The sequence below is a fragment of the Callithrix jacchus genome, chromosome 7 (genome assembly GCF_049354715.1).
Source record: "Callithrix jacchus isolate 240 chromosome 7, calJac240_pri, whole genome shotgun sequence".
NCBI classification, from domain to species: domain Eukaryota; kingdom Metazoa; phylum Chordata; class Mammalia; order Primates; family Cebidae; genus Callithrix; species Callithrix jacchus.
The window spans coordinates 101,703,904-101,731,448 of NC_133508.1; the positions used below are offsets into that span (position 1 = coordinate 101,703,904).

At 37.9% G+C, this 27,545-nt stretch overlaps 1 protein-coding gene across 5 annotated transcripts in view; it reads left to right on the top strand.

Annotated features, from left to right (window-relative positions):
* Nucleotides 1-27,545, top strand: part of CACHD1 (cache domain containing 1) — a 223,561-nt gene that overhangs the window by 62,539 nt on the left and 133,477 nt on the right. For all 5 annotated transcript variants that reach the window (XM_009001398.5, XM_078332128.1, XM_035251734.3 and 2 more), the window contains exon 2: nucleotides 17,364-17,426. In XM_009001398.5, coding sequence (XP_008999646.2) covers nucleotides 17,364-17,426 — 63 coding nt within the window. The remainder of the gene's footprint in view (nucleotides 1-17,363; nucleotides 17,427-27,545) is intronic.

A 27,545-nucleotide genomic window follows, 5' to 3' on the forward strand; every position in this document is an offset into this window, starting at 1 on the left:
GGAATGGTTAATTAAAAGGAATGAGCTCAGATGTGTATCAACATTTCATTGTCCATTTTGGAAGGAAGAATGAATTAAAACAAGTATTTATTTCCTAAGCCTCAATCTGTCTAGGAATCTGTTTTTAAAAATCCAAGGCAAACCTTATTGGCAATGAACTTTATATCAGATTCAGCCAGTTCTATAATACAGCACAAGTCTGTTAATTACATGGAATGCTTCTCTGCTTGCTTCATTCCTTAAACTTGAAATTAATGCATTGTGGATAGAATGAAAAGCATTCTTATTTCCTGCCTGCCCAAAACCCCCTTTATAGGAAACATTCTAGAGGTCTGTAAGTCAGACAGTTTCAGAGAATCCAGTTCATTGTGGTTGGATGCAGTCCTCCTCTCCTGTGCTGACATTAAGCAAACTGATTTCACCTGCCTGTATTTGCATAGTGTTTGTGGCTTCTTCCAGGTTCCTCGATTATTAATTAGGGTTGAAGAGATTGAAAAGGGAGGAATCCTGGCAAATTTCTAATTTAAGAGTTTAATATAAGGACAAATAACTCTTCTACCGTACCTTTGCTTTTCATTAGTTAATGACTTACGATGAATGTATGTGTGGAGGGGGTAAGCAGGGGTGGGGGGAGAAGGTCCAGAACAATGACAGAGAAGACCATCTTTAAGAACTTATTTTGGGAAAGTAAACAAGGTCACAGGACCATGAACTCTGACAGAACCAATGTCTACAAACATGTGTTCAGAGTGATTCTCAACTTATTAACTTGCATGTTACCACCTGTTGTCTCTGTTGCTCATAGAGAAGCATTTGTTACACTAACACAGGTTGGGTGTGTTTATTCACTGATGGGTTTGGTTGGTGGTACTGTACTTTGTGGTGGGAAAATCTGTGTTACGGTTTAATGCCAGACTCATACTGTTACCTTAATACTGGAAGCTTCTGCAGGACATATTAGAAGGTAGCACTATGCAGTATATTAAAATATGGCAAGCCACTGTGTACTGGGAGTTGAAAGGTAGTAAGAATGAGTTCCTGTGTTCTAGAAACTTAAAGGATAGGGATAATGGTGGGGAGGACTAGATATGTAAACAAACAATTGCAATGCATTTTGTAAAGTATTAGAATAGTGTGAGGCCCCAATGCATAAAGATCAGAAAATACTTTACAAGGAGGTGAAAATTAAGGGAGTCTTAAGGATAAAACTTATTATGGAAATTAGAGGCAAAGCCTCTTGGAGTGGTCTCTGTTATGAATTTACAGTGGGTTATGGTTCATTCATAGGAGGTGTACAACTTGGGCCCTTCTTGTGAATTAATTAATTGAATCCTACTACAGGCTGGTGTAGGGGACTATGGGAACAACAACAAAAAGCCCTTGTGCTCAGGCAGCATGCATACCAGCATGTGGAGACTGCAGTCAAGTAGGGTGTTTTGGATGGGATGAACTACTGGAGTTGCTATTTTACATAAAATGGGGCATTGGAGCAGAGGCCTGGATGTAGGCTGGGAGCAAGTCCATCCCAAGGAGATGTGTTTCAGAAAGAGAAATGGGGAGTGCCAAGGTCCTGCAGCAGGGGGATGGGGAAAGAAAAGAAGGGCCAAGGACTGGGGAGAAGCTCAAAGGGTGCACAGGATGTAGGGGGCTGGAATCTGGGATCTAGATCTCGGTCCTTCCAGGAGCTGAAGTAGGTGATGAACTTCCATTGTCCTAGCTTCAGCTTTCTTTAGCTGAATGTTCTAGAAATGCTCACTTGCCAATCATGGCCCAACTCTGTTTCCTGTTGCTGAGCACAGACTATGGGCCAGCCCCAAGATAGGCTCTGGGGGATGCAGCACTAAGACAGTCCTGTCCTTGAATTGCTCAGAGGGCAAGGGAGAAGAGCAGGTGCAAGCAGATACTGCAGGATATGTAGTGGCAAGCATGAGGAAGGGGCATTCCATTAAATATCACATAAAGTCACCAGCAGCCTCAGGCTCAGCATTCAACAGGGAATATTATTAAGGCCTGATGTGCAGAGTGGGGGAGATAACAGGAGGGCTCTTTGTTTGTTTACCTGGCCTTCATATTCATATTCATATTCATCAAGAGCCCCAAATCTATACTTTTGGTCTTCTCTCCTGATGAGATTTTACACACAGTCAGAGATAAAATAACACAATAGAAAGAAAAAGATGGCTGGGCACAGTGGCTCACCCCTGTAATCTCAGCTCTTTGAAAGGCCAAGGTGAGTGGATCACCTGAGGTCAGAAGTTCAAGACCAGCCTGGCTAACATAGCGAAATCCCGTCTCTACTAAAAATACAAAAATTAGCAGGGCATGGTGGTGCACATCTGTAATCCCAGCTACTCGGGAGGCTGAGGCAGGAGAATTGCTCCAACCCAGGAGGCAGAGGTTGCAGCTTGCCCTTGGGAAGCCTGGAGTTGTGAGATTGCAGTTTCACTCTGCTGCATATTGGATATGGGGCTTCAGTGGAAGTTGCTTTGTCATGCGTTCTGCCAAGCCTTAAGTTTCCTCGTTGTGAAACAGGGATAGCAGTAGATACTTTTCAGGTTGGTTAAGGCAGAGACATTACAAATCAAAGTGCCCTTTCCTTCTCTTTCTCCTGCCCTCTCAGGACACCCCCTAAAGCTTATTTCATCTCTAATTTTGAACTGCTGGACACAAGTAGAAAGTGCTTGTTAGTACCTAAAGATTGGGAATATGTCCCTTTTGCCCCCTCTAAATGGGTTAGCAATAGTAGATACTTCTTTCTTCTCTCTCCCTCTCTCCTTCCCTACGTTTTTGTTAAGAAACTTCTTTCAGCCAGAACTTACTTTTAAGTGTATTTGATGAGAATTTGAATGATTTTTTTTTTTTGGAGATGGAGTTTCACTCTTGTTGCCCAGGCTGGAGTGCAGTGGTGTGATCTCAGCTCACTATAACCTCCACCTACCGGGTTCAAGTGATTCTCCTGCCTCAGCCTTTCAAACAGCTGGGATTACATGCATGCGCCACATGCCCAGCTGATTTTGTATTTTTAGTAGAGACAGAGTTTCGCCATGTTGTCCAGGCTGGTCTTGAACTCCTGACCTCGTGATCCACCTGCCTCGGCCTCCCAAAGTGCTAGGATAACAGGTGTGAGCCACTGCACCCAGCCCTGGGAATTGGATTTATACAGAAATTCAACAAAGGGAGACCATTACTGACATTTCAAGAAATTGACAGTAAAAATGCCTCCGTTTGAAAGGTCCCTTAGTATGTGCCTTTCAAATTAGTGTTTACTAGGCCACTTCCCTCAGAGCCACCTCCATGATTCTTACACATGCTGACCTCCCCTGGCTTCCTCCCGGCCTCTGGACTCATCTGTGGAGGTGGAGGGCCAAGGAAGCTGCCTTTTATAACAAGCAATCCAAGATGTGTTCTGTACCCTTAAGTTTGATGACCACTACCTTCGTGACAGAAATCCAATTTATATAACTGTTATTGAGCACCTATGATGTGCTCCCCATCATATTCCTCACATAGGTAATAACTAAGCCCTCAAAACTATGACCGTAAGGTTGATACTATTGAGATAGTTTACCTTTCATAAAGCCTAACATTTAAAGTATACAATTCAGTTGTTTTCAGTAAGTTTCTAGTTATGCAATGATCACATGATCTAATTTAAAACATTTTTCATCATTCCTAAAAGAAACATTGTATTCCTTCCTTAGTAGTCACTCCCCAAACAGAGATTTATTATACTCATTTTTGGAGATAGGAAAATGGAGTCTCTGGGCATTTAAACAACATGCCTTCAACTCTAGAGTAAATGTGGAGCCGGCAGCCAGAGTCCAACTTCCTTGCTTCCAGAACCCATGCTCTTTCCACTACCACCATGCTCCCTTCCAGGAACTCAAGCCAAATTAAATATTTACTTGGTGGGGAGAATAATTTGATGTTCTGGTTTTGTCCTTGTTCAGTAGTTGGGATAATAAATTTTCCCTTTCCGTTCCAACTGGCATGGACGGGTAAATAAATATCATTTAGTTTTAGATTGGTATGCAATGCAGCCAGATTTTGAAAATTACAAGAGGAATTAGCATAGTAAAAAATTTAATAGTGGGAGGCTGAGAGTTAGAAGTATTCAGTCCTGTTTCTGGTTGGTCACTGAACCACATACCTCACGGATGCTTGATTTCCTCTTCTGTGAAATGAGTAATTGTACCAAATCTTTTAGTTAGACATTAAACATTTACTGAACATGTATGGGTGATAACACTGGATGCTGGATATTCAGAGAAAATTACAACAGTTTTAATACCAGCTACGCTTAATTGAGCAAAACATGCCAGGTGCTGTCTTAGCTGGTCATCCCATTTAATTCGAAGAGCAAACCTAATAGGTGGCTATGGGGAGGTTGGAGGCATGTTGCTGAAATTCCCATGAGGAAACAGGCTCAAAAGGTTTGGATCATTTGTTCTAGATCACACACATCTGACAAGCCGAAGTCTGAAAGATCCAAAGCTCAGACCTTTGTCCCCACACCAAACTGCCTCTCTAGGTGAGCAGGAGTCATTTTGCCTTCTGTGAGGGTCACTGTGTTTACAGTATGATGTGAAAGTAACTATTCAGTGACAGCACCAATATGGGTTTAATCTTTTTTGACTCTGCTTGCTTAAACCTGGGAAGGTATCTCAGACCAGCCCTTATATTCAGTTTAAGGGATAGCGGATGATTATATTTTCCCCTCACCCAGTATTTATGCTGCCCTGCCCCCAAAAAGGAATTATTTGTTTAGCAGTGCTAGATTGGGAGGGACCAGCACCTCTGCAACGTATTTCTTAACCTCAGTTTACTCCTTTGGCTCCTTGGCATGTGTGTCCAAAGCCTTGGGCTAGAGATTTGGCTCATTCTCAGACAGGTGTTCCCATCAGGTCTTATAAACGGGGAAAAAATCACTTTCTCAAGGACCCAACTTGAACTTAACAAGGCCAGGTTGTTGAGACTGGGAGCAGAGCCTATAAAGGCACTGGGAGCTGCCATTGTCACAGCTGGATCTTTAATGTCACAGCTGTGTCCTGAAAATGTATAGCTTTATGAAAGTCTTGTCACTTCTGAAGGCTTCAGAAATGCTGATTTGAAGGAGTTCCTATCATTAGGATTGAGACTTAGGTATCCAAACATTATTTCTGTGAATACGTGTTCTTTTTGAAGGATTTTTAAAAGTTCCTATTTATTGAGCTCTTACTATATGCAAAATATAAGTGCTACACTTGTATTGAGCCTCACAAAAAGCAGTGAAGTAGCTATTACCAACTGCTTTTTGTGAATAAGGAAATGGAGGCAAATCTAACCTCTCCAAGGCCACCCTGCCGATAAGTGGCAAGATTTTTTTTAACTCCTATTTTATGTTTCTTTTCTTTTTAACCCTAAAAATTTTAAGAAAATTTCTACCCAGCATTTATTTTTTAAAATTATATTGTGCACCTGAGTCCAGAAAGCCATCATTCAGTCAAGATGTTAGTTAATAATTACTGTTGAGAGTCATGGCATGTGGTTCTGCAGCCTTTACAGGCAGGGGCTGTTACCATGGCATTCGATATGTGTGACAGGCGCCCTGGCTGTGAGAGCCTGAAAACCGATATAGTCAGGAGGACCTGGGAGTCATTTATGTAATCACATTAGCATCACATTTATTCCATAAAGGCTAACTGCTTTGACTCATGGCTTCAATTTCCACATTTAAACCCATCATTTTCAAGATTGATTCTATTTACATTTTCATCTTAAAAAATTCATTGCATCAGTATTTGGGTACCCCCCCGCAGCAGTTTCAGAGATATATTTATAATTATTTTTAAACAATTTAAGTCAGCAAATATAATTTTCTTGAGACATCCATATGACAGAAAGACTGTTAGCATTAGTAGCTTTTTGAAAGTCTAGCAATTGGCATGTCAGTAAAATTCTAGCACAAAGATAGAGTAGAAATTTTAGGTTCATGGTATTTTATAGAATCTAACCCAGTTTTCTCTTCTTTTATGTGAGGGGAACTAAGCCCAGGGAAGAAGCTAAACGACTTCATCAGACTGTAGAGGTTTTTCCTTCAGAGCTGCAATTTCATATTATTAGTTATTTAGGTTTTGTGATGTTTTGATTTATAGTTTCTGTACTTAATGACTGTACTGAAAAAGTATTTATTTGAATAAAGGGGTATACCAGAATCATATTTATGAAAACTGTTTGATTGTGATATAAACAAACATTTCTTGGGAAAAACATCCAAAACAGCCCCACAGTTAGTAGCGTATTTTGAAGTGTTGAAAACTTATCTTCATCTTAGAATGCAGCATTGCAACTGTGTCTTAAACTCCAACAGTTGTTTTCCATTAAGTTATTTTAAAATCATTTTTTGAGCAAGTCTCATTCTACAATACTACTCCGTGCAAGTGCTATAAGGACTTGCAAGACTGACTAAAACTGCCCCCCAGAGGACTTTATAATCTTTTGGAGGAGATAAGACACAAGGAAAACTCTATGTCAGAGCCTCTCAAGCATCATATGAGAAGATGATGCAGTTCATTTGGTTCTTAGAGTTGTCACAGACCCTTGGGATGCTAATGGATTTCTAAATGGACTGTATTTTTTTCTTTGTGAAAAGACTTAGAAACAGTTTAGGAAAGTGAGTGCCTGGCCCTGAGCATGTGGAATATAAACATTCTTAAAGCACCTATTTTATCATGTCACTCCCAGTTAAAAATCCTTTTAACGGCTATTTATTTCTTGGCAAATATACATTTATTCATTTACCCATTCAAAAAAAATATTTACTAAGTGCCTACCACATGCACGAAAGCCAACTCTTCTCCCCAGCTTGAAAACCCTCCACAGTCTATATATTCCATTTAATTCAGCTTTATTTCGAAAAGTGCCCTTTATGAAGCTTGGCTTTCTGTTACCACATATAACTTTGTATCCTAATCACTGGCTTCAGAGCTTCTCTAGAATGTGAACTTTTTCAGGCAAGAAATGCTATCCTTATCTTTGAATACCCCATTTCCAAGTATGCAAGCCAGTGTGTGGTGAGTCCCTATAAGTTGAGGCCAAGGGAACTAGAATGTAGGGTCCAAACGGGCAAGGATTTTTCTTTGTTACACCCACTCCTGTATCTCTAGGGTCTAGAACAGTACGTGGGGCTTAATAAATATTTTCTTTATAAATGTATACTAAGTGCCAGACTCTCTTTGTGAATACTCTGAAATGCTCTCACCCAAGCTTTCTTTCTCTTTTCCTATTTAAACCCTACCTCAAAGGCAAGTCCAAGTTTCTCCCCTGCTGAACTCTTGACAGCACCTTGGGCCTGTGCCAAGCATATTGAGTTCATACCAGAGTCTGTATTGCATTGTTCACTGTTGCTTCTTATTTTTTTATTCCTAATTTCTCTTTTCATCTAAAGGGTGAGTTTCTTAAGGGTGTGGGACCATATTTTATATAGCTTCTGACTCCTTTAGAAAGGACTTGATTGCCAGAGACACTAATTAAACATCAGTCACTTAAGTCTGGAAGATTAAGCATCTCAGGTTTTCCAGTTCCCCTTGTCCTTGATGGGTAGATTCCCAGAGACCTAAGCATTTGTGTGGGGTTCGTGTACACACAGAACACTGAATATTGAAGGCTTATATAAAGCGCCACCCTCCAAGAATACATGTATAGCCACTAAATACCTCTTGTTCTTTTCCTTTCAAAGTGAAAGAAAAATTGCCTTAATGGAGATCTAGGGGGTAGGGGGTGGAGGAATTTGGCATTAGGAGAGTGAAAATAGGGGAGTGGAAATTTGGCACCATCTGCAAAGAGTTTGGGCAACCCGCTTTCCATTTCTGAGAGGTTACCATGTACATTGTCATGAATGTTACTTTTAGTCAACTTACACTGGCTAACAGGGGACTCTTTCCAACATGTGGAACGATTTATTTGACTTTTTTCCTCTTACCTTCTTTAAAAGTCAAAACAGCAACAAAAACCCAATAACCCTCAGAACCTTTATTGCATTTAGGGAAGCGTTTCCGTAGTGGTTTGTCTGCCTTTGTTTTCTAGATTCATGTTTACCCACCCCTTCTCCTGGTTTTGAATGCTGCAACAGGAAATCAAGAGATCAAGACTAGAAACTCTTCTTGCTGAGAGATTGCTTTAGACTTTCCCTGCTAAATCAGAGTACAGGCTGTTCCTTTTTCCCCTGTAATTTCTTTTGAGGGTTGGAGTGGACCAAAACAGGCAGCCCTTTGTGAAGGTGACACTTATCAGTAAATTGTGACTCTCCCACATGCTTTCTTACTATTCAGAGCTCATGCTGCCTTGTAGGGTGTTAAAGTTAAATGCCACCAGACTAAGGAATTCATAATTTGAGTTCTTGGGCAAACTTGAAGTATCCAAGTATCTGTGAGTGTGTGTGTGTGTGTGTGTGTGTGTATGCCCACATGTGTGCACGCACATATACATACTTAGAGCTGAAAGAGGACAGGGAAGAAAAAATGGAAGGAGAGACTTGTTAATAGATGGTTGAGAAAAGGGGAACATTTTTTAGCCTAAGGAGAAAGGATATCTTCCTGTTTTTGCCAGCTGGTTGAGTACCCACCAAAATAAAACAATGATCTGTATAATTTAATACCTAGATTAGTGGATACACAGTGCTTAATTTATGCTTTCTGTGTACAATGCACTGTGTTAAGGAATCATGGCATGGGCCAGTTGTCAAGGAATTTAGAGTAAAGTTAAGACCTAGAAATTCTAAAGACCTAGAAATAAAGTAAAATATAAATAATAATGGTTTTTACTGAGTAGACAAATACAGATTTTTTTCCTTTATATATTTTCAAATGTTCTATAATGGACATATTACTTTGATTGTAGCATAGACAATCTTTGCTGTAGAACTTTAGAAAACTGAGAAATTGCCATTGGTGGGAAGTTAAGAATGAGGTATGGGGCTGGGAGTAGTGGCTCATGCCTGCAATCTCAGCACTTTGGAAGGCTGAGGTGGGTGGATCCCTTGAGCCCAGAAGTTTAAGACCAACCAGACAACATGGCGACACCCTGCGTCTACCAAAAAAAATTAGCCAGGCGTGCTGGTGCACTCCTGTAATTCCAGCTACTCAGGAGGCTGAGGCAAGAGGATCACTTGAGCCTAGGAGGTCAAAGCTACAGTGAGCTGTGATCATGCCACTGCACTCTATCTGCCTAGGTGATAAAAAAGAAAAAAAGAAAAGAAAACAGAATGAGGTGGGAATTGAGTTGATAAATATCTAAACAGGTATTTTTGCTCCCCCCATACCTCCAACTATCATAGAATAACTGTCATTAAGAGAATGTTGTTATATTTTTAAAAGATTAGTAAAATAGAATAATAGTAGATAACTATCATAATGGTGTGTGAAGTACATTTATAATATTTTTAGTGCACTCTATGTGAATTCATCTTCTCATTATGAGAGAAATGAGTTATGTAAAGTACTTAATGCCTGACAGATAGTAAGAACTATATAAGCATTAGCTATTATCATTATTTATAGCAACATTAAAACAAAATAAGGAAGTCTGTTGAACTGGGACATGTGTACTTGTGGGTACAGTTTGATTTGCACAAGGTCATCTATTGTGTCACTGATTCATTTTGTTTTAAATTCCCAGTTTAAGCCTCTTCCTTTGCCAGAGTTTTCAGTAACTAAGCATTTCCCTTTGTTTTTATAAACTGGAATAGCCTGGTTTCTCGCAAGTCACTGTGCCATTCGAGACATGGTTTTTATAGTGAGCATCAAGCATAAGCCCCTGAATTTATTTTCTCCTCAGAAAGCTCTTGAGGTGATATAGAGTCTAGTTGTAACTTTGGATGTATTTTGCTTTTCTGAGTTTGACAACTCTGAAAAATGTTTGTCTTTCTCTGTTATATGTTCAATTTTAAGATTTGTTGGGGAAGAAAGGAAAATATATACATATTATAAATATATTATTTATAGCAAGCCCTGTTACTATTTTGATCAAGTTATAGATGTTACATAAGTTTTCTCTATTAAACTCTATTCTCTATTAAAGATGATCTTTGCATAAATTACACATAAATTTAGGAGTAAGACAAGCTTTGTGTTCAGACTTGACCATGTACTTACTAATACTCAGCTTTGTCAAGTTAATCACTCAGAACCTCAATTCCCACATCTGCAAAATGAGAACATAGTTATAAAGGGTTATTGTAAATATTAAATGCGGTAATGTGTTGCAGAGCACCTGAGTGCATTCCAGGCCCTTGGTGGAATACATGGTAACATTCTGATACATAGTACACACACACACAAAATTAGAATAATATTTATATCTTTAAGTGCCGTTTTACACATATTAACAATAAATTTTTTATAGATATGCTCTTAATAGCTGTACAATGTTTTTGATTGGATGAAGAGTCTTTTAATTGGTTTCCTATTGTTGGATACTTAGGTTACTTTCTATTTTTCTTTTTAGTGGTAACCTTTTCAATACTCTTGGCAAACTATTTTCTTGAGCCACCTGTATCCAAAATGAACAAGTTCTGAGATTAAAAATTGACCAAAGGCCAGGCATGGTGGCTCGTTCCTGTAATCCCAGCACTTTGGGAGGCCAAGGTGGAAGATTGCTTGAGGCTAGAAGTTTGAGACCAATTTTAGTAACATAGTGAGATCCTATCTCAAAAAATAAAATTAGCCAGCAGTGGTGATGGACACCTGTAGTCTTAGCTACTTGGGAGGCTAAGGTGGGAGGATCACTTGAGCCCAGGAATTCAAAGCTTCAGTGAGCTAGTATCATGCCACTGCTCTCTAGCCTGGGTAACACAGTAAGACCCTGTCTCTGAAACAATAATAATTTTTTAAATGACCAAGATCTAAAACAACAGATTTTTGACCTCAGAATGCAGAATAATTGGCCTCATTAGAAAATGCCATTATTCTTGGGCCTTCCACATGTTTAATAGTATTAGGTTAAATAGTCTGGCAAAAATCAGATGATGTCTAATCTGGACAGGAGGGATCCCTTCAAACCTGGTAAAAGATTATCCATGGGGCATACTTAAGGAAGAATACAGTCATACACATTTTATTTCTTGAATCACTTAAGTTCTCATTAATTCCCTTTTCAGTGATTTCTTTATTTCTATTTTATTTTATTTTTAGTAGAGATGGGGTTTCACCATGTTGGCCAGGCTGGTCTTAAACTCCTGACCTCAAGTGATCCACCAGCCTTGGCTTCCCAAAGTGCTAGGATTATAGGTGTGAGCCCCACCACACCTGGTGATTTAAAAAAAAAATTGTTTAAATAACAGCATTTTGTCTTTTAGTAGTGTTGGCCAACTTCTTGCGATAACTGTGGTGATCTATATTTTCCTCCCCCTTAACCACAATGCCTGGAATCATACGAACAGATCCAGAGCTGAACGAAGCTATTACTGAGCTGTCAGCCATATGTGTGATTGCCACAGAGACCCATAAATAGCAAGAGAATAAGCTTTTGAATAAAAACTCAGTCCACATTTTCTTAGCAAAGATCAGGGAGGGAGACCCACAGAATCTCATTAGGCTTGCAAAGGTATTTATTTCTTCACTGCAGTGTTCTGCTGTAGCATTCATTTCAATATCTAGTTAAAATTTGGCAGAGTTGTTGGTGGCATGAAGGTTGGGCCAACTGTCTGGACTGACCTTCTTATTAAACACACCTGTAATTGTCCTTGTTCCAGCAAAATGGAATTCTGTTGCCATCTGTCAAGCAGGCTCAATTAATTTGGGAGGTTTGGGAAGGGAGGAAATGATGGGTTGGGAGGGTGGGTCAGTGGATGGAGAGTGGGAAGAACTAAGGTGCAGCCAGTATAAGGTGGGGAAAAGCAGGCTACCCATACACATACACCCACACGCACACACACACCAGGATTTTTGTCCTTTTTTTTTGGAGTTGAGGTAGGGGGAACTGTATTCAGTTGTTATTACGTGAGTCTAATTTTTAACTTCATTTGTATTGAATCTGCTCTTTTGGGGAGGGAAGGGAAAGGCAGTATTTAGGGAATTAAAGAAAGGAATATGTAAAGAGATTGGATTTAATTATGTGACATGCATTTAGAAGATCTAGGTTGGATGAAACTCTAAAGATACCCCTTTCTTGCTGAAAATTCAGGTTTGTACATACCGTTAGATGGGAAGCTGAGAACTAAGCAATGTTATATATACTTAAAGTGTGAGGGAGCAATTAAGATGTAGCCTCCGGGAAGGCTCAGGAGAACTTACCTGTGAATTGCTAGGTGACTTTTCAGTTAACATACCCTGGTTTTATCTGGATTATGGATTGGGTTTTAGATTTTTCTTTGAGTTTTTCTAATAGCCCAGTTAATAGAGTCTTGCCCTTCCTTTTTTAAAATGCATAGTTTTAAAAATATACAAAAACATTTGAGTATATTTTAAAGAGACTGCCTAGAATGTATGTTTAAAGTAAATTTATTGAAGTATAGCATACAGAAGAATGCACAAGCTTAAGAGTACATCTTGATAAATTCTCACAAAAGTGAACACTTACGGTAACTAGCAACCACATCAAGAAACAGAAAATTTCAGCATCCCAGAAGTCCCTTTTATGCTCTGTTCTATTCATTCTCCCACAAAGAATAACCACTATCCTGACTTTCAACAGGATAGATTAGTTTTGCCTGGTTTTGAACTTTATATAAATGGAATTATACACTTTGTATGCTAGTATCTGGCATCTTTCACTCAGTGTCATGTTTGTAAGATACGTCATGTTGATGCATGTTGCAAGTGTCTTTCATTCTCATCACTGAATATTCTGTTATGTGAAATCACCACAATTTAATTTTCTATTGCTGATAGGCATTTAGTATTCCAGGAAGGGGCTATTAGAAGTAGTTTTGCTGTGTGAACATTGTTATACTGTACTTATCTTTTGATGAGCACACAACCATGTTTCTGCAAGGTGTACATCTAGGATTGGAATTGCTGAGTCATAAATATGCATATAATTAGCTTTAGAAGACACTGCCAGTTTTCCAAAGTGCATGCATTAATGAGAGAAAGGTCAGTTTTGTCTCTAAATCAGAGTGCTTAGTTACCATGCACATAAGAATAAGACATTTTGTTCTTGTTTTCTTTTAATTGTGAAAAGAAATATAAAAAAGAAGATTCTGTGAAATGTTTCTATTTAAAATAACATTTAAAAACTCCTCACCTATTTTAATCTTTTCACTGTATACTAAAACATTTTTAGTTTTAGTATTTGATGAAGAATTTTAAGAACAAGAAAGTAATGGGAATGGCTGGGCAGTATCTTTGGCTTCATTTCTAGGGATTTGCAAAGTGAAGAGAGTTAACTTCTGACTTCCTTCCAATTGTGTTCACGTTAAGAGTTCAGATTTCTGGGATTCCTTTAGCCTTCCAGGGAGCTGGGATAAGGGAAAGCGACAACCTGGAATAGAAAGCAGAATGTTCACCCTGCCTACTCATACCCTAACCTTGTTACTGTTAGTAAATCATCCAACAGGACTGAAGGATCAGACCTGTCATGATGGCTCTTCATTTTCTTTTCTTTTCTTTCTTTTTTTTTTGAGGCAAAGTCTGACTCTGTTACCCAGGCTGGAGTACAATGGTGTGATCTCGGCTCACTGCAGCCTCTGCCTCCTGGGCTTAAGCGATTCTCCCACCCCTGCCTCCTGAGTAGCTGAGGCTATCCATGGGTGCCAACACACCTGGCTAATTTTTTTATATTTTCATGCAGATGGTGTTTCACCATGTTGGACAGCCTGGTCTTGAACTCCTAAGCTCAAGTGATCCACCTGCCTCAGCCTCCCAAAGTCCTGGGATTATAGGCATGAGCCACTGCACCCAGTGGCTTATCATTTTCATGTTTTAGGAAAAATTTCCTTTCCATTTTCATTTTCCAAATCTTCTATTAACCAGGAAAATCTTTACCCTGAAGTCACAAAAACGTCTGCTAGGTGTATCATTTTGAATTCCTGGCCCTCAAATTAAAAGCTCCCAGAAGCCCATCTTCTATTTCTTTTATAATTTTACATAGCAATAGAAAGTAATAAAAAATAAAACCTTTGTCTGGGATTATTTAATTACCCCAGACAATATATCTTGCTTAAAATACAAAGGATAGAACTTCTCACCCACCATATGCTCATTTTTTATAGTATTAGGATTCCCATACTATACAGAAGAAGGTGATATGAATGAATTTGTTTAATAGCTTTGCTAAATGCAATGCCTGCTTTTAACTCTAGACCTAGATTCAGGCCTCAATGTTTCGACTTTTACCCATGATATATTTTGTACCTTGGAAGGTGTAGTTTTTTAGTCTGTAAAATGTGGTTTCAGACCCCTGTCCTGCCTTCATATACAGTTGTTGTGAAGATTAAATGTAATAATTTATGTGAAGTTGTAAAGTATTAAAGTATTAAGACTTTGGGAGCTGGACTAAGCAGGCCCTGTGTGTTAAGGAAGATGATTATTGTCCATTGACCTAGAGCATAGTGAAAATTCACCCTGTATTTTGAGATCTTGTGCACACACATACATCTGAACTTTTTTCTTCTTCTTTTTTTTTTTTTTTTTTTTTTTAAGACAGAGTTTCGCTCTTGTTGCCCAAGCTGGAGTGCAGTGGCGCGCGATCTTGGCTCACTGTAACCTCTGCCTCCCGAGTTCAAGCGATTCTCCTGCCTCCGCCTCCAGAGTAGCTGGGATTTTAGGCATGTGCCACCGCATCCAGCTAATTTTTTGTATTTTTAGTAGAAACGGGATTTTACCATATTAGCCAGGCTGGTCTTGAACTCCTGACCTTGAGTGATCTGCCTGTCTTGGCCTCCCAAAGTGCTGGGATTAGGGGCATGAGCCACCACACCCAGCCTAAACCTGAACTTTTAACCTTGCACCAGATGTGACTGATGGGTTAAGTCATGAGTTATTTGTCTAGGTTCTTCTGCTTTCCCATGGCATCTCACTAAAGTTCTTAAAGCTCTTCCCCATCCCACACTCCAACTACTTGAGGAAGGAAAAAGGGCAAAAGAAATAGTTTACATCAGTGATAGCCCCAAACTATGACTTAACACATCCCCTTTCACTTCTGGGGTAGATACAGGGTTATAAAAAATAGGTGTCTACAGAATCAACGCTGCTCATAATTAAAATGTCTTTCTTGCTTTTAAAATTTTCTTTTGCCTACCCACATTTATTAAATATAGAGAATATAAAAATGCTTATATCATAAATATATCTATTAAGATAAAAATATTAGTAATCACTCCTGTTAAGATAATAAATGAGTAAAATAGGGACCGGAATACAGGCTCTCAAACTCTTCTAGGCATATATTTCTTATTACTACTGAAGAATTCACCTTTATTTTAACAAAAAGGAGAAGAAAGATCTGGCCCTTTGTGGGTGTTGACTTGAGCAGGGTGGATCTGGAGTAGTTCATGTCTCCTTCCTCAGTCAGCTCTGGTGGGAGCATCTGCCAAGATAGAGCAGATACTGTATCAATTGGAATATCACTGCCAGAAAGGAAATAAGAAATTCACTGTGTTTATCAAGATCTGGAGTCACTACATGACTTAGGTTATTTTTAATAAAAATGTATTATTGGTACTACTGAACAGTTTTTGAAAATCGAATTGTATAACAATAGAGAATATATTCTGGGGTAATGGGTGGTAATGACATTGACCAGGCCTCTAAGAGCATTATAATAGTGAACTAAGGTGTTCCCCAAAGATCTGGGAACATGGAGTTGTAAGAATGGGGATCAGTAGGTTCTTAATCCTGCTTGCAAAATGAGTATTTCAGGATTTAGAATCCTAATGCTTCCTGAGTTTAAACACCTGTAGTGAGATCTAGAACAGAGCCCCATAATCAAATACATTGATTGAGGTCTGCATCAAAATGTATGAATATCACACTAAGGGGTTTAATAAGGACTGTACATATACATCAGTTCAAGTTAGGATTTACTGCCAAATAAGTTCAGGCTATTTCATATTTTGCTAACAAATGTTTTATGTGAAACTTTTGATTTTACATAAAATCAAAAGGTGTGTTAGGCTGTCTGGGAAGCTGTGCCAGATGCAGACAAATCCTTGGCAGCAGGATGGAAAGGAAGAAGGAAATTTTGACTGATATCTCCAGGTCTGACTCCTTACTCATCTGGAGGGTTCAGTGATGTCTTTAAAGCTTGAAGATAGGCCGGGCGTGGTGGCTCATACCTGTAATCCCAGCACTTTGGAAGGCTGAGGCGGATGGATCACCTGAGGCCGGGAGTTTGAGACCAGCCTGACCAACATAGAGAAACTCTATCTCTACTAAAAATACCAAATTAGCCAGGTGTGGTGGCACATGCCTGTAATCCCCGCTGCTGTGGAGGCTGAGGCAGGAGAATCACTTGACTCCTGGAGGCGGGCGTTGCAGTGAGCCAGGATCACACCATTGCATTCCAGCAGCCTGGGTAACAAGAGCGAAATTCCGTCTTTAAAAAAAAAGAAAAAGAAAAGAAAAGCTTGAAGATAAATGATGAAGCTGCTGCTCTTTTTTTTTTTTTTTTCACCTCTAACAGATACATAACTTAGATTCTCATTTTTTAGTTTGTTGTCTGTTGATCTTTTGTGATTACTCAGTAACAGTGCAGTATGGTAAAGTCATAAGTCTGCAGAGACATTTTAAATAGAGGCAATGTATGGAGGAATAGGTACCCTCTAGGGAGGATCCAGTGTAAGAACGTGTGTGCTTGTGTGCTGCAGTTTGGCCTAATGTCTTAGCATGACTGTCATATTTCCTGGCATATAAGAACTGGCTCTTCTCTTAAGTCCACACATATTTGGCAAACCCTATTATGTTACTCTCCTGAGGAGGTGCTTGAGTAACTAAGGTGATAGATAATATTCGGTAGGTATTGGCTGAACAGGGACGTGAGAGAATATGGAAAGAATCCTTTTTAAAGAGCTTTATTGCATTAGATATTAGTGTCTGTAAACAATTACAGCATTCAGGGAATGCAGGATGTAACTAAGAAACACAACTTTGTCAGATCATACCAGTCGGATAAAGTGGTCTGGACTCTGGAAATCTATAATTAAATGTTTTTTGAAAATGAAAAATATAGTGTAACATCTGGTTTATTTCACTACAGAGATGCCTGGGTATTGCTTACGTAAACGTGATTGACTTTGGCTGATACTTGGGTTTCTCTTTGTAAAATTACTGCATTTTAATTAAATTTTTTTTTCTACTGGATTCTATTTGTTGTAAACAATTATTCACATACTCATATAGAAAATAATTTATTTAGAAAATCTAATGTTCATTTTCTTTTCATTACAGAGGATATTCAACTCTTTTGTTTACACTGAGAAAATCTCAAATGGAGAAAGTGAAGTGCAGCAGGTAAGAGGCTATGACATTCCCTGTCTTTGTCTTGCTTTTAGATGTGGCTTCATCACTCTTTCCAAGCAGTCTCCACTTGAGGTTTCCTGTTCTTTCTCTCTATATAATTTCACAGGCATCACATGCGTAATGGTGACAACCTTACACTTTGGATCCTTAGAGGTGGTTAAAAAGTTATGTGCATGGTTTTCTACTATCCATGCTATAATTTGGGACTATTTAATTCCTTTTTGTTTTAAAAATTCCTAAATGAGTCAAATATAAAAACATTGAGAATTATCTGATGTAGAAAATAGGTACCCAGGCTTTGGAATCAGACAGACCCCATGTCAATTTCAGGTTTTCCTCCTTACTTTGTGTCCCCAGTAAGCAATTTAGCCTTTTTGAGCTGCAGTTTCTCAGTCTTAAATAAGAGGAATTTATATTTCAGTTTCTCAGTGTTAAATAAGAGAAATACTGCCTTATGGGGTGGTGAGAATTAAATGATGACAAATTGACTAGGAATGAAATAAAATTGTCTATGTGAAATTCTGGCATAGAAGCAGTTCATTGGATGTTGGCTTCTCTTGTTCTTTTCTTTTTCTTTCCTCTTTTTTTTTCTGTTTTCTTCCTTTACTTCTCTCTTCCCATCTTCTTTCAGTTCTCTGTGGAATCACAAAGTTTTGAAGTCAGAGTCTATTTACTTTATTTATAGCTGACTTCAAATGGACTGCCTCCTGAAACATAGTGTTGGTGAACCTGGTTATAAATAATTGATCTGTGCTTGAAAAGAAGAGTGGTAAATAGGAGTTGGTTTTAATTTCAGCGAATCCACCAACTTGTTTACAGTATGTGATCATCAACTAGTAATTTGAAGCTAGGTTTGAAACTCAAGTGAAAAACAGAACTAAGCTAAAAACCAGAACGTAGCAGAGTGCTTCCACAGAACAGAAAGATAACTGTAGTAAACGGCATACCATTTTAAACTGTCCGAGATTCCACTATTATTCTGTTCATTGAGAAGAGCTTGACTTGATCTGAACTTCAAAAGTACTATACAAGAAGAAAAGATGTGCAAGTGTCATTATAGTGAAGCTGTTTGTAGGATACGTATTTACTTATAAGAATTTACTGTGGTTTAATCCTGAAGTGCAGCATTTCCTGTTCATAGACATTGACTTTTTAAAGATTGGGGTTCTGCAGGTTAAATATAGAGGATATAAGTAGTCACATATATGTATATTCTTTTTCTTAGTTTTAGATATTTTAAAAAGCTGATGCCCTGAGTATTTATTTATTTATTGTAGTAAATAGGGTGTGGTTTACTATGCTAAGCTTATCTTCATAATTCCTATCTTATTTTTATTTCAGCAAACTAGAAAGTTCTTTATGGTCATGAAATTTAAGAAATTTTTTATGGGAGAAGATTTCCCAACAAAGCATGTTTAAAGAAACTTTCTGGGAGACCAGAGGCCGCTTGATAACATTTTAAAGAAACTGATCTAGGGATATCAGTTTTGTCTCTTTCCTTCACGTAACAGATAGAAGTTCTTACTTAGGCTGTTTTCAAATGTGAAAGCTTTTTTTTTTTTCCTTGCACTGATGTCATTTTTTATTTATCTAGCTAGGAACAAATTTAGAAGCCTTTAATAATAATTTTAGAAATTATAGCTGCTGATTGAGTACTTATGGAATATCAGTACTAGGTAACTTCCATATATATCATATTGATTTTTACCAAATAACCTTGAAAGAAAAGTATCTTATTACAAATTAGGAACTTGGGACTCCAAGAGGTAAAATAAGTTACCTCTAGTTGATGGATATTAAGCAGGACAGCTAGCTTTTGAAATAAATATGACAGAAAGTTATATTATTTTTATCTTATTTTGAGCCAGGGTCTTGCTCTGTTGCCCATGCTGGAGTGCAGTGGTGTGATCATAGCTCCCTGCATCTTTCATCTTCCATCTTCCAGGCTTGATCAAGCGATCCTCCTATTTCAGCCTCTCAAGTAGCTGGGACTACAGGCACATGCCCATGTGCCTGGCTGATTTGCCGTTGTTGTTTTTAGTAAAGATGATGTCCTGCCACATTGCTCAGGGTGGTGTCAAACTCCTGAGCTCAAGCAGTCCTCCTGTGGTGGCCTCCCAAAATGCTGGGATTACAGACATGGGCCACTGTGCCCAGCCTATTATCTGTATTTTTAATTTCACATAGTTTATTTTTTAAATATATGTTTTCATTAGATAGGGAGTCTCTGCTAAACTCTGTCTTTATCCAAATAATTCAAATGCAAGGGAATTATCCTTTAGTCTATTCTGTGTGTCATCTCACTGATTGTCAAAAGTTCTTTTTATATTGAACCAGAAGGGTACTGACTTTTAAATTCCTCCAGTCTCTCCAGTCCATCCTCTGGAAGAACTCTTAACAAATAGATCTATGTCTGTTGTTTATCTCAAAAATGAGGACAGTTATGCCATTTTTATTATCATTTAGCCTAAATTTTAGGTCTTCAGTAAGTTCTTCTTCTGTGACGTGATTTTCAGATCCTCTTAGTGCTGTGGTCATTATTACAACATAACAATAAAAGCTTATATTTACACATTTATTGAAAAATTTGCTTTCACTTCTTTATGATGGTTCTGCCACGGGTTGAACTGAACATGAGATTTTCTCTTTTCCACAGTGAGAACATAGAGACCTCAATACCTTCTTGACTTTAGTAACTGCTTAGACACTCTGCACTCTGTGGTCCTGGACAGTACCCAGAATGAAATCTTTAGGGAAATGCTTACCTTGTCTGTTTTCTATTCTGTAAAATATCCACCATCACAATCACTCACACTTCTATCACCTTTGAACTTCAGAACAACTCCGTGAGGTAGGTGGCAGTATTATTATTAGCAATATTCGGAAAGACAACAGATCGCAGTTAGTAGGTAATTAAACTGGCTTTTAAAAAAATTGTGACATTTATCAAATATGTAGAGATATGTGTAAAACATATGTATAAAGAAATATATTAAAATGAACATCTTATTACCCAGCTAAGGAAATGAAGCATTACCAAACTTAGAAGGTCCTTGTAGGACCTTAGCAATGTTCAGAAAGGCCATGGATTCCAGCTAGTAATAATTAAGCTGGCTTTTTAAAAAGTCATGAAATTTATCCAATATATAGAGACATATATAAAGAAAACACACATATAAATAAATATATTAAAATGAACATCTTACTACCCGGCTAAAGAAATGAAGTATTACCAACTCATAAGGCCCTTGTATGACTTTCCAAAAAGAGTATCTGCCTCTCTCCCTCTCAGAGGTAGCTTTATCTTAATTTTTTTGTTAGCAATTCCCTTGTAATTTTTTAATTTGTTTTATATGTACTTATCCCCAGATTAGTTTTGAGTTTGACTATTTTTGTTCTTTATATACATTTTGAGGATATGTTATATTCATATATCTTGCTAGTTTCACTCAGTTTGATATTCCTTAGAAGCATCCATGTTGACAACTGTAATTAAGGGTCATTTATTTCCGATTCTATGGTATTCCTTTATATGCAATTTTTATATCCATTTTATATCCATGTTGTTTGGACTGTTTCTAATTTTGTTGTTGTTTTGTTTTTTAAGAGACAGGTTCTCACTCTGTTGCCCAGGCTGGAGTGCAGTGGCATGATCATTGCTCATTGCAGCCTCAAACTCCTGAGCTCAAGCAATCCTCCTGCTTCAGCCTTCCAAATAGTTGGGACTACACATGCACCACTAGACGTGGCTTACTTTTTTATTTTTTCTAATGTTTTGATTTTTGTTCATAACCTCTGGACACAGTACAGATGGAATAATTCCTTTAATTGCAGGAATTTTATTATCCCTGACCCCCTGCCAACTTAGGGATGGTAGAACTGTGTGTTGTGTGTGTGTCTGCACACACATTTCCAAGTGCCCTAAATGGTGAGTCAGGGGACACTATTCAGCTCAGGAGGAGAATCACTTGTCTAGAGTAGAAGTGCTGGGTGTCAGTGTTCAACATGGCTGGATAATGCCAAACTGCCTGCCCAGTGGTTGGTGTTCACTTGTTTATCTGCATCTCCTTTAACAGGGGATATTATCTGATTTTTAATCCTTTGCCAAATGTGGGGTGTCCAAAATGGTATCAGGTTTCATTTGCTTAACTCTGATTACTAATGAGGTTGAAATACCTTTTTGCATGTTTATAGTTCGTTTTTGTGTTTTTGTTCTGTTAAATGTCTATTAATGCTCCATGTCCATTTTTTTCATTGTTTAATTTAGAAGTTTAAAAATAGTGTGTATGTTCTAGATCAGTGCTGTCCAAAGAGAACTTTCTGAGATGATGATGTATCGTATCAGTGCAAGTAGAGTAACTACCAGCCACATATGACTACTGAGTACCTGAATGTGTCTAGAGCTACTGATAATTAAATTTTAAATAAAATAGCTACATGTGGCTGGTACTTACCATATTAGATTGCTGTGCAGATTTATGATTCATAAATAAGTCCTTTCAGTTTTTGCCTTGTCTTTTCATCTCATTTTATTGTTTTTATTTTTTGTTTTATTTTGAGATTGGGTTTTGCTCTATCTCCCCAGCTTGAGTATAGTGGTACAGTCACCACTCACTGCAGCCTCCACCTGTGGGGCTCAAGCAATCCTCCCACTTCTGCCTCCCAAATAGGTGGGACCACAGGCAGGCACCACCACGCCCAGCTAATTTTTGTGGAGATAGGGTTTTGCCATGTTGCCTGGGCCGGTCTTGAACTCCTGAGCTCAAGCAATCCACCTTTCTTGGCCTCTCAAAGTACTGGGATTATAGGCATGAGCCACTGCACGGGGTCTTGTTTTATCTTTTAAAGAATTAAGGTTTTAATTTTAACTCAGTTTTTTAAAAAATTGGCCTTTTATATAGGAGAATAAAGGTATTCTCCCATATTGCCTTCTTAAACTTCTCTCTCTCATTTAAGATTTTTTTTTTTTTTTTTGGGATGGAGTCTTACCCTGTCACCCAGGCTGGAGTGCAGTAGTTCGATCTCGGCTCACTGCAACTTCCATCTCCTGGGTTCGAAGGATTCTTCTTCTCTCAGTCTCCCGAGTACCTGGGACTGCAGGTGCCCACAATCATGCCTGGCTAATTTTTGTATTTTTAGTAGAGATGGGGTTTTGCCATGTTGACTAGGCTGGTCTCAAACTCCTGACCTCAGGTGATCTGCCTGCCTCAGCCTCCCCAAGTGCTGGGATTACAAGCATGAGCCACCGTGCCTGATCTCATTTAAAACTTTTATCCACCTGAAATTGATTTTGGTGTTGGATATGAAGTAGGTATCCAAGTTCCTTTTCTTCCCCCATATATGCTTTCAAATATTCTATCTCTGTCTATGGAACAATCTGTCCTTTCTTTATTTGTTTTCTGACTGTGTGTTTTCTGAGTTCCTGTGTATGTATGAATTTGATTTGGTTCCCTTTGTCTGTTTATCTATCCTTGTGCCAGTACCACATTATCTTAGTGACTAGTTTTATAACAAGTTTTGAAATCTGGTTGGGTAACACTCCCTCCATTTAGATTCCTTGGTTTCCCATCTTGGCCAAACTCTGAGGTTTATCGCCTGTCTCTGGTGCTCTGTGCTGTCATCAAAATAGAAGTTCAAGGTCTCCAGATTATGTCCACGTTCTCAGGGAGAAAGCAGGGTGTGACATGGGCTTACCTCCTAGATTTCCTGCTTCTACCTTGTTTGGGAGCTCAGTCTTCCTAACAGCCATTCAGCACTTTCCCCGCCTCTTAATAGTTATAAGAACAATTGTAACTGCTTATAGGGTTTGTTTGATAAACTAAAAATAGGTTAGTTATTCAAAGCAGATTATTGACCTATGTGCTGTTTTAGCTCACAACCTTTAGGTGAAAGGGAACCATTTCTTTATATTTGGTTTTGTATATTTTTATTATCTAAAATTCTGGCTTGCGTTTTCTATCCATCATTTCTCCTTTTGGTTAATGAAAACTAGATCCCCATGGGTTCTTGCCCTCCCTCTTTACTAATCAAATCTTGTTGAGAGTTGGATGTTTCTTGTGCATAGTATCTAACTTGGCAGAAAATCTAACAGGTTGTTAATATCTTCTGGTTAGGGAAGCAAAGGAATTAACACTAATAAAAAACATTTTGTGATTTTTTTTTTTTTTTTAACTCTTACCACAATACTCTCTAGTGTATACACTTTCCCTTGCTTTTTACTCATTATTTCTTTTTAAACTAACCTTCAGAGTGTGGGTCTAAATTGTCTAACAATGTGTTTTAAATCCTTAATTAGTTCACTATATATAGTTTTGCTGCCAAAGAAACTATGGCAACAGTCTTGGAAAAATAAAAATTCCATGCACACATTCTGATGTGGAACACCTCCCATAGACTTCATCTTTGAATACTTTAAGAAATTAAGTTGTGTGTGCATGTAAGGTTGTTACATGAAGTTGAACCTGAATCAAGAAAAATAAATTTTTGAGCAAGTGCCTCAGAAAGTAGCAAAATATGGTGTATAAAACATAAAGAAGAAACAAAAGGAGAAGGAGCTTCTTGGGATGATGCTTCATTGGATCATTAAATGGATCAGAGCCACCTTGGACTTGTTTCAAGAGTTCACCCTAACTTTTTCTCAAATGCTCTAGGAATCATTTCTATTAATAATTTATTCAATGAAATGGTAAGCATATTTTCATAGTGTTACAGAAACTATTGAATTGATGGCAGCGATTGTTTTAGAGGATTTCAGAATTCTTTTGAAATGGGTCAGAGAGAACTAAGAGAACTGCTTAGATAGGAGATATACCTGACATTTGGTCAAGGGCATTCCTCTGCTCTTCTGTGGTTTTTAATCTTTTGGATCATATTCATCACCAAGTAAACACATTTCATCTATATTAAACAAAAGACTCTTTTCGTGACCCCACTTTCCTGACTAACTGCTGTCTAATTTTTTCTTTCCCTTTGAGTCACAGCCTATCAAAAGAGGGGTTCACACTCATTAGATACAGTTCTGCCATTTTCTCTTAAGCCTACTTCAGTCCTGCAGGTTTCATAAAACTGCTCTCTTTAAGGTTACCAAGGACCACTACTTTGCTAATTCCTCATTTACTTAACTAACAGTATTGAACAGCTGATCCTTTTCATCTTCCTTGGTAGATCTTCCTAACTCGGTTCTTTGGAACAGCATGCTTCCCTCCTTGCCTTTCTAGGCACATTCCTTTACACAAGGTACTGTTCAGACAAAGATCCCTATGCGCCCTCACCTCCTTCAAGTCATGTCACCTTCTCAATGAGGTGAGCACCGTATTCAAAGCTGCAGCCCACGCTGCTTCTGTGCTCTTGATTTTCCTTTTTCTTATTCCATGTTTCCTTTTTTCCCGTATCACTTGTCACTTTTTGGATTTAGGGTACTGATTTGATAAAACTAGTTTGGCTATGGAAACCCTGGAAGACAAGCTAGGCAATAACCATCCTGAACATTGGAACAGGCAAAGATTTCACGACAAAGACACCAAGAGCAATTTCAATAAAAGCAAAAATTGACAAATGGGATCTAATAGAACTTAAGAGCCTCTGCACAGCAAAAGAAGCTACCAACAGAGTAAACAGACAACTTACAAAATGGACGAAAATTTTTTGCAAACTATACATGTGACAAAGGTGTAGCATCTAGCATCTATAAGGAACTTAAACAAATTTACAAGAGAAAAACAACCCCATTAAAAAGTAGGCAAATGACATGCACAGACATATGATGTAATGGCCGGGTGTGGTGGCTCACGCCTGTAATCCCAGCACTTTGGGAGGCTGAGGCGGGCGGATCACAAGGTTAGGAGATAGAGACCAACCTGGCCAACATGGTGAAACCCCGTCTCTACTAAAAATACAAAAATTAGCTGGGCATGGTGGCACGTGCCTGTAATCCCAGCTACTCAGGAGGCTGAGGCAGGGGAATTGCCTGAACCCAGGAGGCGAAGGTTGCAGTGAGCCCAGATCGCACCACTGCACTCCAGCCTGGTGACAGAGCAAGACTCTGTCTCAAAAAAAAAAAAGAAAGACATATGATGTAATTCTATCAATCAGTTTTAAATATTTTCTGATTTCTCTTGCGATTTTTAAATTTTTGACCCATGGATTACTTTTAAGTATGTCGTTCAATTTTGAAAACATTTGGAGTCTTTAGATATCTTACTGTTACTGATTTCTAATTTAATTCCATTGTAATCAGATAACATACTCTGATTTCAGTCCTTTTTAATTAACTGAGATCTGGGTATTATGGCTTTATATATGGATCAATCTTGGTGGATATACCAAGTAAACTTGAAAAGAACTGTGTTCTGCAGTTTTTAGGTGTTCTTTATGTATTAAGGTGGTTGATAGTGTTGTTCAAATCATTTGTGTTTTGGCTGATTTTTATTTTGTTTGATTTTTATTTTCTATCTTTTATTGAAAGGGATGTTAAAATGTTCAAGTATAATGGTGGATTTGTATTTTTTTTCTTTAATTCTGTCCATTTTTGCCTGATATGTTCTTATATACACATTTAAGATGATCATGTCTTCCTGATGAATTGTGAATTAGAGCATTATGAAATGTTATTCTCCAGTAATATTATTCTCTCCTTGAAGTCTGTTTTACTTGATATTGATATAGCACCTCCATCCTTTATATACTTACTGTTTACATGGTGCACCTTTTCAGAAGCATTTACTTTCAATTATAGATAGTATGTAGTTGAGACTTGCTTTTTAAAAATCTATTCTGAAAATCTCTGATTTTTTAATTGGAAATATTTAATAAATTAACATTTATTTTATTTTTTTTCTGTTTTTTTTTTTATTTGCTTCTCTTTCCCAACCCACTTTTGAATTTTACCTATTAATATTCTATCAACTTCACACAAAATCTAAAACGCTTGCAATTTACAGGTTCATTTCCCTAACACTATCCTTTATGCTAGTTATTATATCAGTTACATCAGCATATATTACAAACTGCACAAGAAAATGTTATGGCTTTTGCTCTAAATTGCCATATTTAATGAAATTAAAATTTAAAAAATCTTGTATATTCTCACATAACTACTATTTCTTATGTTCTTTGTTTCTTTAAAGATAACAACTGATATTGAATCTGAAGTTCCTTCAGTATTTCTTGTAGTGAAGATACTCTAGTGACCAATTATCTTAGTTTTTTATTATTTTGTGTACACAGAAAATGTTTCTCGGATACGTGCTGTGGCGTACACCTGTAATCCTAGCACTTTGAGAAGCTGAGGTGGGAGGATTGCTTGAGCCCAGGAGTTCAAGACCAGCCCAGGCAACATAGGGAGACCCCCATCTCTAAAAAAAAAAATATATTTTTAACTAGCTAGGGATGGTGGCACTTGCCTGTAGTCCCAGCTACTCAGGAGGCTGAAGTGGGAGGACTGGTTGAACCAAGGAGGTTGAGGCTACAGTGAGCTGTGATGGTGCCACTGCACTTCAGCCTGGGTAACAGAGCAAGACCCTGTCTCAAAACAAAACAAAAAGTTTCTCTTTTGCCTATTTTCTTAAAAGATGTTTTTGCTTTAGATAGAATTCTGAATTGGCAGTTTGTTTTTTTGAACACTTTAAAAATGTTCCACTCTCTGTTGGACTCCATAGTTTCTGACAGTAAATCAGTAAAAGTTTTTGTTACCCCATATGCAGTGTTTTTTGTTTGTTTGTCTATTCATTTAATTATTCTGGCTGCTCTCAAGATTTTTCTCTGCTTCCTGGTTTTCAGCAATTTGACTATGATTATGCCTCCTTAGACATAACAGTTTTAATATTTATTCTGCTTGGTGTTTGTTGAGGTTTTTGAATCTGTAAATTTGTGTCTTTCATCACATTTGGGGACTGTGGGACCATTATTTTTTCAAATATATTTTTTTATCTCATTCTTTGCTCTCTTTCTAGGTCTCTGATTACAGGTACACTAGATCATTTGATGTCTTACTACAAATCTCAAGACAATGTCTTTTCCTTCTCTTTTCTTTTTTAATTTTTTTTCTCTTGGATCTTCATATTACATAAAGGTAGTTTATTCTTCTTATCTTCATTCTGCTACTAACTTCAG